The sequence below is a fragment of the Microplitis mediator genome, chromosome 8 (genome assembly GCF_029852145.1).
Source record: "Microplitis mediator isolate UGA2020A chromosome 8, iyMicMedi2.1, whole genome shotgun sequence".
Lineage (NCBI taxonomy): Eukaryota > Metazoa > Arthropoda > Insecta > Hymenoptera > Braconidae > Microplitis > Microplitis mediator.
In genome coordinates, this window is record NC_079976.1 from 7,586,608 (window position 1) to 7,599,786 (window position 13,179).

The 13,179-nt window shown below is 32.1% G+C and overlaps 2 protein-coding genes across 3 annotated transcripts in view; one reads left to right on the forward strand and one right to left on the reverse strand.

Moving 5' to 3' along the window:
- LOC130673080 (sushi, von Willebrand factor type A, EGF and pentraxin domain-containing protein 1) overlaps positions 1-13,179 on the reverse strand; it is a 57,887-nt gene that overhangs the window by 20,774 nt on the left and 23,934 nt on the right. The window lies entirely within an intron of this gene.
- On the forward strand, positions 958-5,775 carry LOC130673081 (neurogenic locus notch homolog protein 1-like). Its single transcript, XM_057477990.1, has 11 exons — positions 958-1,074; positions 1,140-1,227; positions 1,314-1,562; positions 1,647-1,895; positions 2,887-3,135; positions 3,757-4,005; positions 4,113-4,364; positions 4,435-4,683; positions 4,761-5,012; positions 5,124-5,372; positions 5,496-5,775. The coding sequence occupies exons 1-11, from the start codon at positions 967-969 to the stop codon at positions 5,498-5,500; spliced, it is 2,199 nt and encodes a 732-aa protein (XP_057333973.1). The 5' UTR covers positions 958-966; the 3' UTR covers positions 5,501-5,775.

The window sequence follows — 13,179 nt, forward strand, 5'->3', positions numbered from 1 at the left end:
AATAGCGACCTCTTAGAGTTAAGCTAGAGAGCCTATCTTTTGGGAGGATTTTTTTCTTGGCGACCACTAACGTTTTATGAGGTAAGAGCGAAAAAAAAAAATTAAAGTTTTTTTTTTTTGAAGCACCCTAGTGTATACACTATAGTGATCGAATAAGTAAAAATATTCACAAAGTAAAATATTTTTAACACCGAAAAATATTTTAACACAGGAAAATTTTTCTAACACCGGTAAAGAATATTTACACTGGCGGCGGTGTTATTTTAACACTGCTTTCGGTGTTGAAATTTAATACCGAAAATTTTAACACCTACACCGCCTGAACTTACCCCGGCTTTTTTTTTACAGTATGTGAATAATATAGAAACCTGACAATTTTGGTAAACTAATATAATAGGAGTAGTAAGATTGTTATTATAAAATCGTACATACAGTTCATACTCTCTAAATCTGAAACAGTGAAAAGTCACTGTTTCAGATTTAGAGAGTAAATACAACAGATTTGAAAGTATATTTGTATAGGCAACAATTCTGTCAGAGTATCATTAGTAAAAATGATTTTTTAATATTAATCATTTCTTGATAGTCTTAACGACGTCATAAAATTGGATTTCTAATATAGATAAACTTGTTAATCTACTTGTAATGGGCAAAGTTAATTACAATGAACAAATTCACAAAATGAAACATATTGGGTTTTTAAACTTTAATGAGTATAATAATCAATACGGTCATTAATCACTGGGGCTGATAATATAAAATAATTAAGCCAGTTGTTATCTTGACCAGTAAGTGAAGTGATCGAACATTTCATTTCTACGAATTCAATAAGATTTTATATCAATAAATTGATGCGTCATTAATTTACCAACTATAAAATTTTATAAACCTCTGAAAATAAGTGACGAATAACAGGTGAATCTTATGATCCACTATAAATTTAATTCCAGAGAAAAGTCCGTCAAGATGATGTTAATATTAATTGGAATATTGTCTCTCATTGTAGCATTTGTTAATCCTTCTTCATTGAATACTAGAGATCCTGATAGTCATTGTGTCAGCAAAAATACACTTGTAAGTATTTCTGTCCATATGGATAGAAAATACAAATAAATTATTAATTATCTTCTCTGAAATAGTGTGATCCAAATATTACGCGTCCATGCTGTGATCAAAAAGATATTTGCAAAGAAACTGAACCAAATTCATTTAAATGCATCGAAAATGGTAATCGAATTTATAATTTAACTTAATACACAGTCATCACAAATAACATGATTAATGCTACTTTTATTAATATTTTTATAATTCAGTGGGATTAGGAAAACTTTGTATATGGGACGAAGATTGTGATAAAATATGGCATTCAAAATGTTCAAAAGAAAAAACGTGTATATGTAGGACTAATAATATTAAAGTAAATGAAACGACCTGCGCACCAGTATTAGGTGGATTTTGTTGGAGAAATGAATTATGTGCGACCGAAAACGCTGTTTGTATTAACAATGAATGTCAATGTAATGTCAGTAGTTATCGAAGATTTAATGACCAATGCATATTCAGTAAGTGTCTAAATTTATTTGAAATGGAACTAATACGATACACCCACTGAGTTCATTATCAACTTTAACTGTTCGCATTATCAGATACGTTAGGGGCACCCTGTGAGAGCGATGAACGTTGTGAAAAAGTTAGGTTTGCGAAATGTTCGAGGCAGAAAGTCTGTAGCTGTTCAGCGAAGACTTTCGCTGTAGATCGAGATCATTGTGCACCACTTATAGGTGGGTTTTGCTGGACAGCAAATGATTGTCTACCTTCAAATTCTATTTGTGTTGATAACAGCTGTAAATGTAAGGATTACTACATTTCGAATTCGAATGATCAATGCATACCAGGTAAATGATATAAATTAAAAAGATAGTAATAAAATCAAAATATTTTTGTTCGTTATCGATATTGATTAATAAAATGAAGTCCATTTAATTTCATTTATGAATATATCGTCATTTTTGCCCGTTAGATCTCAGAGTCCTGTTCAACGAATTAAGATTGTAGTCCATTCTATATGCTCTAGGAACATATGTACTTGCAATATAGATTATTCTGAAAAAGATCAGAAAACATGCGCGCCCCTTATTGAAATTTACTCTTTAAGTGATTACTTATGTACATTAGATAATTCTGTGTATTGATACTACGTGCCAATGTTGAGCTAGTTTTGTGTATCGTTATTCTAAATGTCTTTCTCGTAATTATTGAAATCAGCGAAAAGAATCTTTTCTATTGACTAAATTTTTTTTTTAAATTTATGCTCGTAAGAAATGGACTTCTAGGATAGTATTTGGGTCAATTATAGTATATTGTACAACTAGTGCGGTAAGTTGTGGATTGCCCACGAGAGCGAAGTTGAGCGCACGAACGAAGTGAGTGCGCTCATTCGCTCGAGTGAGTAATCGACAACACCGCACGAATTGAACACAGTTTTTTTTATCATTAATGCAATATAAGTACTATCTTAGTGCTCGCTGTTTTATTCTCCAAGTAGCTTTTTGCTGATTCAACTGTTGCCGCGACATTTTTGTGGGTTAAACGATAATCTGCATGCGACAAGAAGTAAATTTGAGTGCGACAAGTTTACTTGTCGCACTCAAATTTACTTGTCGCACGCAGATAATCGTTTAACGCACACAAATGTCGTGGAAACAGTTGAATGGGCAAACAGCTATTTGGCGAACAAAAGAGCGTGCGCCAAGATAGCACTTATATTGCATGAATGATAAAAAATTTATTATAATAGTTCATTATTATACCTTATAGCCGTCAATAATCAAAATAAATCTCCGTTCTCTTTCACATTCATATATTTTTGATTTCTATGAATGATAGTTCATCTCAATGGAGCCTGCAAAAATAATAATGATTGCAATCGGATCCAAAATGCAAGATGTTCAGTTGACAATGTATGTGTTTGTGATGAAAATCATATTGAAATAAACGAAAGAACCTGCGGACTGATGCTAAACGAATTTTGTCTTGAAGATGGGGACTGTACAGCTATTGATTCCATTTGCATCATGAATGAATGTCAATGCAAACCACATTATGTGAGGCGATCGAAAAATTTATGTGTATTATGTAAGTTAAAAATTGAGTATTAATCGTGAATAAATAATTTATGATGGATGAAAGAATTTCCGCTCGGAAATTATACTGTTTGAATAAAAATCTTGATAAGAAAATAAACAATATGGTAGATAATTCCCTAGCAGACCTGAGTTACCGTAAATTCACGGTATTTTTACCGTAAATCTACCGTAGAATACCGTAAAATTCGAGTAAATTTACCGTAAATTACGGTAAATTCACCGTAAATTACGGTAAACCCACCGTAAATTGCGGTAAATCCACCGTAATTTACGGTAAATCGGTACTTTACGGTGGATTACCGTAAAATACGGCGGGTATACCGTAAATTTACCGTCGGATACGATGAATCTACCGTAAAAAAATTCGGGTGGATTACCGAATTACCGTAATTTACGGTGGATTACCATATTTCCGTATTTTACGGTAAAAAAACACCGTAAATTACGGTAAATTTACCGTCATTTACGGCAAATCGGTATTTTACGGTGGATTACCGTAATTTACGGTGGGTTTACCGTAATTTACCGTAATTTGGGTCCGTTAGGGTATAAGGAATCACTTTTAATAAAATAAAGTAATCACAACTATTCTTTTTTGATGAAATTTTAGCTCAATTAGGTATGGACTGTAAAGATAGTATTGATTGTATTGATATACTATATAGTGAATGCTCTGTGAACAAAAAGTGTGAATGCATTTCAAACTATGCAGAATATGATATTTCAGCGTGTGGGCCACAACTAGGCAGTTTTTGTTCAGAAATTCGACCATGTGCAACTCCTAATTCGATTTGTTCAAATAATATATGTGTGTGTGGCGATGGTCTTATAGGACATTCCAACAATAAATGTACATCACGTAAGTTGATAAATTCATTAAATCAAGTGATGTGATTTTTATTGTAATTTAAGTCAATGTTTTTTGATTGATTGATGGAAGTGATTATTGTATCATAAATAATTCAGATTATATCGGAAAGTACTGCATGGTAGAAGAAGATTGCAAAGAAATACTGAATTCAAAATGCGTAAACAACGACTGTGCTTGTAAAGACAACTATGATATGCTGAATACAACGGCTTGTGCACCACTATTAGGTGAATATTGTGAAAACAACCAACAATGCGCGCCCGCCAATTCAATATGCAACGAAAATAAATGCCAATGTGATTTGGATTACGTACGTCGATTTAATAATAAATGCATACCGGAAGCAGGTAAAAACATTCGTGTATTTGAAGATCTTTGTGATTATTTGGTGGTTACTAATATAAAAATTGATAATAGGGCATTTCAAAATATCATGTTACGAAAATAATGATTGTGTAAGCATTAAATATGCACAATGTTCCACATATCAAAAATGTGTTTGTCCATCAGAGTATGTCGCTCTCGGTGATGATAGATGTATAGCGCTTATAGGTGAATATTGTGACTCAGACGAAGAATGTATTTCATATAATACTGTTTGTATCAATAATAAATGCCAATGTGCAAAGAAATTTGTCATGAGAACTAAATATCAATGTGACCATAGTAAATATAAATTTTTACTATTAGCTATAGTATTATCTATTTAGAAATTAATATTTGAAATTTGAATTTTTTTATAGTTTCACTTGGTAGACCATGTCACAATAATGATGATTGTGACATAGGCATAAAAAATTCCGTTTGTTCGAACAATAATACCTGTGTTTGTCGAAACAATTACCATGCATTGAACGAGTTCGAATGCGCCCCTTTTTTACATCAATATTGTTTGAATAATGATGAATGTCGATTCAATTCTTCTATCTGTATTGAAAATAAATGTCAATGCATAAATAACTTTCAATCTGTGTCAGAAAGTCAGTGCAAACCAAGTAAGTCATTCTCAGACTAAAATTTTACTGGAATAATCAGAACAAAGGATTCTAAACGTGAAAATCACTTTATGCACCATAAACAGAATTCATGACTTATTATAATTTCAGTTGATTACTTGTATGAATGCAACGAAGATTTGGATTGCGGTGATCCATGGCATATTAAATGTTTTCCAGACAGGAAATGTCGGTGCAATTCAAACAATATTTCAATTAATCGATCGACATGTTTGCCACTTTTAAACGGTTATTGCTGGAGAGATAGCCAATGCTTTGTTCCCAATTCAGCTTGCATTGATTTTCAGTGTAAATGCAAACATAATTTCATGCCGGTATCCGGTAATTTATGCTTGTCAGGTAAACAAAACTTTTTTTGAAAATTATATTTCATAGACAGAATCTTATAACTTTCGATGAAGTAAATTATAATGAATCTAACAGTAATGAGTTATTCAATAAGTTTTTTTTTATTTTTTACAGTGTAAAGTATAACCCTATCGACACCTTTATTCTTATCGTCACTATGGCTTCTTACATGGACTGCGAACCGGTTGCTGATAAACAATCATTGAATTATCATTTTTAAATTTATATTATAAAATGTAGACGCTTATAAAAAAAGATAGAACATTGTTCCTCTAGTGCTGTTATTTTTAGTTACATTAATAATTCATGAATGAGTATTTCTTGCAGTAGTAAAAATTCACCACAAACCCTTATTTTGGTAATGCACCAAACATATCTATTTTATTTTCCATCATAAATATAGTTTCACTAAGTCACAAACTGCAACATGACTTACATAAACCATACCACGAAGTATCATTTTATATTGTATCGAAATACCTGAAATATTGTCATAAAAACTTTAGAGCTTCAAAACCTTGAATATACCAATGTTCTTAAGGGGTTAGGGGTAGTCAGAATTTTCAAAAAATCGATTTTTTTTTTTTTGCATTTTCTTAAAGTATAATATTTTAAAAATATTGTGTGAAAATTTGAAGTGAATCCGACAAATTCTTTTCGAGTTATTTAACAATGACCAAAGGACGCTCGGGTGCTACGTGGCATTCGAGAGCAGGTAGCTAGAAACAGCTGCAAGCAACCGACCTTTCGGGTTTCATTGTCATGAATATCTCCCCATTTTAATGTATTTATTATTATATATATATATATATATATATATATATATATATATAGGATATATAAATATATATATCCTTCTATATATATATATATCCTTCTACATATATTCACAATTTGTAGGTAGTACAAGAACTGAAAAATAATTTTTGGTTGCCAGTATACCTGTAGTCGTTGCACTGATCAGTCGATAGTTTTGTGATAAATTATTTCTCAAGTGAATTAAATTATTAACCATGGGACGTGATTCTAGAAAGGTTTCAAGAGAACTTCGGAGTTCTGAAAAAATTAATAAGTCACGTTCAGTCAAAAGAAAGAATGTTTTTAATCCGAAAACAGCCGAACGTGATGAAAGTATTCAGAGTACATCTTCTAAAAAATTAAAACAAAACACTGAAGATGATGTACCTGAAGACAGCAGTACTGAATTTCGAATAATAAATTTTATTCAGGTATTCACTGCAATTTCTGCTCTTATAAAATGTAAAAAATGTGATGGAAATGTAGTGTTTCAAACAGCAAGTACACGTGGGCTGGGATTCAAAATTGTAGTTGCATGTAATAACTGTGGAAATGAATATATTCCTTCCTGTTGAAAATATGAAATCTGCTATAATGGCAACCTTTTATCACTACGGCTCGAGTGATGAAAAACCGAATCATGATATGTGTCCAAAAGGCGAAGAATCTTGGTGCTCTTACCAGCGCGCTGAAGCAAGAGGAGAGCTTGATACCTTTTCTCACGATTATTCTCCTTTACCTTCTGATGTTTTAAAAGCTATCAAGCCTATATACGAAGATCTTAGTAATGAAAATTTACTTTCAAGATGTGTAGGTGGATTCAATCAGAATAATAATGAAAGCTTTAACCAACTAGTATGGAAAATATGCCCAAAAACGGTAAATACTAGTTTTACTATCGTACAAATAGCTGCATACGTTGCTATGTGTATATTTAATGAGGGTATAAATTCATTATTAGTCTTGATGAATACACTAGGACTTAATTGTGGGCCTAATTCTCATCGGTATGCAGAAAGAATGGATGCTGCACGTATCAAAGTAGCAGATAAGCGCGCTAATGATAACACCCGAGAAGGTCGATTGCAACGTAGGCACCAGCAAATCGATATTTTGGAAGCTGCTATGTCGGCTGAAGAGCTATTATATGGTCCAGGAATAGATGACTCAGTGTAAGTTATTAAATAATTCTTATAATTCGACATAAATCCATAGCAAAACTTTAAATGCGTTTTTCTCAAAACTATGTTTTCTGAACTGGTGATCACTGTAACTTAAAAACTGCTCGGTAGATTTCAATAAAATTTATTGTACTTTTGAAATACATTAAAAACTCGTGCCTGATCGAAGGATTTTTTTTTTTTTCAAAAATTTCGATTTTTTTTTAACAATAAACTGTCGGTTTTTTTCTCGAAAATTTGAAAAAAATTTCCTGAGGCCGCCATTTTGTTAATTTCGAAAAAAAAAAAAAAAGCTTCGATCAGGCACAAGATTATCTATTAATAAAACTAATTTTTCTTGTCCGATTGATTTTAGATGAATCTCCAAGGACTTATGATGATCACCGCAAAGGACTTCGGGAGGAACGGGCTCTACAAAAACAGCGATAACTTTTTGAATTATTAATTTTTTTTTTTGAAATTTTCGTGAAGTCAAATCGAAACGTGTTCTAATAAAGCTATGTTTTTATTTTTGTCAAATAAAGTAATTAACTACAAAAAAAAAATTATTGAAAATCATCATTTTTTCATACCCCTGAGTACCCCTAACCCCTTAAAGGTATTGTCGAGCTTGAACAGTTTGAGCACAGCGGAAACTTTTCGGGCTGGCCTGCAGGGTCAACCGGTATCCAGATTTTTTTGTACTCCCAAGAATTATTAAATAATAAAAACAGCTTTGATATTATACTTACACAGTTAACAATTTTATGTGTATCATTCGTAAATTTTTAACTTCCCGCTGAGAAAATCGACGATTTTCAGACAATTCGGGAAGTTATTGGTTTAACCCCGATTTTTAAAAACCGAGTTTTCATCATATGTCGACATTTGAAGGTGCTAGGATGCTATTCTGACATTTTCAGAGCGATGTCTGTATGTATGTGTGTGTGTGTGCGCGTGTGTGTGTGTGTGTGTGTGTGTGTGTGTGTGTGTGTGTGTGTGTGTGTGTGTGTGTGTGTGTGTGTGTGTGTGTGTGTGTGTGTGTGTGTGCGTGCGTGTCTGTGTGTGTGTGTGTGTGTGTGTGTGTGTGTGTGTGTGTGTGTGTGTGTGTGTGTGTGTGTGTGTGTCTGTGTGTGTGTGTGTGTGTGTGTGTGTGTGTGTGTGTGTGTGTGTGTGTGTGTGTGTGTGTGTGTGTGTGTGTGTGTGTGTGTGTGTGTGTGTGTGTGTGTGTGTGTGTGTGTAGATGTAAACCTCTCATATCTTTCTGAGGAATGAACCGATTTAGATGGTTCTTGCGGCATTCGAAAGATATCTTCTGAACTTAAATTTAAAAAAAAAATTTAGACTATTTAGTCAAATAAACTCTGAGATATTTAAGAAATACGAAAAAAAAAAAAATTTTTTTTTCGTTTTTTTTGGATATTGTGAAAACTGTTGGATCGATCAATTTAAAAATCTAATCAGCTTTAGAACTCGATGAAAGCTTTCGATTGCCAACAAGAACGTCTCAATCAGATAATCCGTTCAAAAGATATCGTCGACGAAAGAAACAGTAGAAAACGGTTTTTTGCAAATATCGTCGAAACGACTAAACCAATCATTTCCAAAATTTTATCAGCTCTAGACCTCAATAAAACGCGCCGATTGCCACCTCAACCATCTCAATCGGATATTCCGATCGAGAGATATCGTCGACGACAGCATAGAAATAAATCGTTTTTTTTTTCATTTTTCGTGGATATTTCGGAAACTATCGAATCGATCAATTCCAAAATCTAATCAGCTCTAGAACTCGATAAAAGCATTTGATTGCTGCCAAGAACGTCCCAATCAGATAATACGTTCGAGAGATATTGTTGACGGAATAATAAATGTAAAATCTATATCTGCTTTTTCCATTGAAAAACATCATAGTTACTGAACATAATTACTCAAAACTAATATATATATTCTTCTTTGTATAAGTCATTGAAAGTGATTGCTCAAAAATCGTCATGTTCGCTGGTATCACGATATACTTACACGATGTAGATGCAACGTATCACGTAAATACTTATTTTTTAGCTAATTATTGAACATAATTGTAAATAAATACATAAAAAACGCTCATTCATTCATTATTTTGGATTCTAAATTTTTAAACTTTAACATAAACCGTAACTCTTTTGAGCTTAAAAAGCTCATAAGAAAAGAGAAACAAAGGTATTTTCGAGCTCAAAGAGCTCGAAAATGTATTTATACTAATGTTTTCAAGCTCTTAGAGATCGAAAACAGCGGGAAGTTTAGGGGCTGGCCTGCAGGGCCAACCGATGCCCAGATTTTGTTTTTAGCTTTAATAATTTTGTAATGGCCTTGCTGTCATTACATGTCGTTCCTAATAGATATATTTTATTTAATGATAATAGACAAAGTGAATTACACACTGAAAAAAAGATTTATTTGAGCCAAAGATATCGTATATTTGGATTTGGCCAAATAAATATTTGATTGTGAGAAAGATATAATATATTTGAGTAGTTTAATTGCGTAAAATAAGTGATTTATTTGTGGTAAAGAAATGATCCAATTGCTACAAATAGATAAGGGCTTCAAATATATGTATAGTATCGCCAAATTTTTGGTTATTTGTCACAAATTTGATATTTTTACCACAAATATATCAATTACTTACCACAAATAAATTATCTATTTCCGTCAAATTATAAAATTATTTGAATCAACTGTCATATTTTGTTGTACCAAACATATTTGTTTGTCATTAAGAAATATTTTTAAAAAAGCCACAACTAGATTGATTTATTTAGGACAAATATTTCTTTTTATTAGTGCAACGAACAGATTAACAATGTTAAAAAGTTTGTTTTTAAAAATTCAATAGGTATACTAATGAATACAGTCATTAGTCGCCGTGGCTGATAATATAAAGTAATTAGGCCAGTTAGTACTTTGATCAGTGAATGAATAGATTGAACTTTTCATTAATTCACCAGATATATATTTTTATAGACCTCTGAAATAAATGACGATTAACAGGTGAATCTTGTGATTTACTAAAAATTTGATTCCAGAGAAAAGTCCGTCAAAATGTTGTTAATATTAAGTGGAATATTGTCTCTCATTGTAGCATTTGTTGATCCTTCATTGAATACGAGAGCTCCTGATAGTCATTGTGTCATCAGAAATACTCATGTAAGTATTTCTGTCCATATGGATAGAAAATACAAATAAATTTTTAATTATCTTCTCTGAAATAGTGTGATCCAAATATTACGCGTCCATGCTGTGATCAAAAAGATATTTGCAAAGAAACTGAACCCAATTCATTTAAATGCATCGAAAATGGTAATCGAATTTATAATTTAACTTATGACAGAGTCGTCACATATAACATGATTAATGCAACTTTTATTAATGTTTTTGTAATTCAGCGGGATTAGGAAAATTTTGTATATGGGACGGAGATTGTGATAAAATATGGCATTCAAAATGTTCAAAAGAAAAAACATGTATATGTAGGACCCATAATATTGAAGTAAATGAAACAACCTGCGCACCAGTATTAGGTGGATTTTGTTGGAAAAATGAATTATGTGCGACTGATAACGCTGTCTGTACTGACAGTAAATGTCAATGTAACGCTAGTAATTATCGAAGATTTAATGAACAATGCATATTCAGTAAGTATCTTTAAATTTATTTGAAATAAAACTAATACGATAAACATACTGAGTTCATTATCAACTTCAACTGTTTACGTTAACAAAGATACGTTGGGGGCACCCTGTGATAGCGATGAAAGTTGTGAACAAGTGAGGTTTGCAAAATGTTCGGAGCACAAAGTATGTAGCTGTTCGGCTAATACTTTTGCTGTAAATCAACATCATTGTGCATCACTTAGAGGTGGGTTTTGCTGGGAAACAAATGATTGTCTACCTCCAAATTCTATTTGTGTTAACAACACGTGTCAATGCATAGATTTTTACGTTTCTCAATCGAACATTCAATGCATATCAGGTAAATGATGTAGGGTAGAGGTACCGTTTACGGTCACTGGTCCATTTTTGGACATTAAATACTTTATTTTAATTAACGAAAAGGTATAAATTAAAAATTTCATGTTAATAGTATGATAGAAGTATTCTCACATACATTTAGAAAATTAGTGACGTCTATTACAAACTAATTTATATACATTTTCCAAGTGTCCAAAACTGGTCTTCAAGTGGCCGTGAACGTTACCTCTACTGTAGATAGAAAATATAATCAAAAAATGAAAATGCTTTTGTTCTTTATACATACTCAATAACGAAGTTCATTTATATACATACATCGGAATTTCAGTCCATTTGGGCATGCCCTGTTCAACGGATAACGAATGCAGTCAATGGATACCACATTCTATTTGCGCTAGGAATCATTGCTCTTGTGATATAGATTATTTTGAAAAAAATAGGAAAACGTGTGCACCTTTTACTAAGATTCCTTGTTCAAGTAAATTTCCATGTGCAATGGATCATTCTCTGTGTATGAATAATATGTGCCAATGTGAACCTACGTTTGTGTACAACTCTTCTAAATGTATTCCTCGTAAGTACCGCTATCATCGAAGAGAAACTTGTCTATTACCAAGAATTTTGTTTCATTTTGAACATAGAATTGCGTCAATTAAATTTACCATAATAGTTCATAATTATTATATCTAATAGCAGTCAACAATCTAAGAAATTAATCTTGGTTTCCTGTCACAATCATATCTTTTTGATTTCGATTAATTATAGTTTACCTCAATGGATTTTGCAAAAGTAATGATGATTGCGATCGTATTCTAAATGCAAGATGTTCAGCTGACAATGTATGTGTTTGCGATGAAAATCATATTGAATTCAACGAAAGATTCTGTAGGCCCGTGCTGCCACAACATTGTCTCGAAAACAGCGACTGTATAGCTATGAATTCAATTTGCATTGTGAATGAATGTCAATGCAAACCACATTTTGTGAGGAGATCGACAAATTTATGTGTATTATGTAAGTATTATTCGTGAATAAATAATCAATGACAGATGAAAGCATTTCCGCTCGGAAATTATACTGTCTGAATTAAAATCTTTATAATAAAATAAACAATATGGTAGATAATGAATCACACTTGATAAAATAAAGTAATCGCAACTATTCTTCTTTGACAAAATTTTAGCTCGATTAGGTATGGACTGTAAAGATAGTAATGATTGTATCGATATACTATATAGTGAATGCTCCGCGAGCAAAACGTGTGAATGCAAGTCAAACTATGCAGAATATAATATTACAACATGTAGACCATTACTAGGCAGTTATTGTTCAGAAAACCGACAATGTGCAACTCTCGATTCTATTTGTTCAAATAATATATGTACGTGTGGCGATGGTCTTATAGAATTTTCTAACAACAAATGTGCATCACGTAAGTTGATAAATTCATCAAATTAGATGATATGATTTTTATTGTAATTCAAGTCAAAATTTTTTAATTGATTGATGAAAGTGATTATTGTATCATCAATAATTTAGATTATATCGGAAAGTACTGCACGATAGATGGAGATTGCAGAGAAATACTAGGTTCGAAATGCGTGGACAATGACTGTGCTTGTAAAGACAACTATGATATGCTGAATGCAACGGCTTGTGCACCACTATTAGGTGAATATTGTGAAAACAACCAACGATGCGCGCCGGCCAATTCAGTATGTAATAATAATAAATGTCAATGTGATTTTGATTACGTTCGTCGATTTAATAATAAATGCGTACCGGAAGCAGGTAAAAACATTCGTATATTTAAAGAACTTTTTGTCA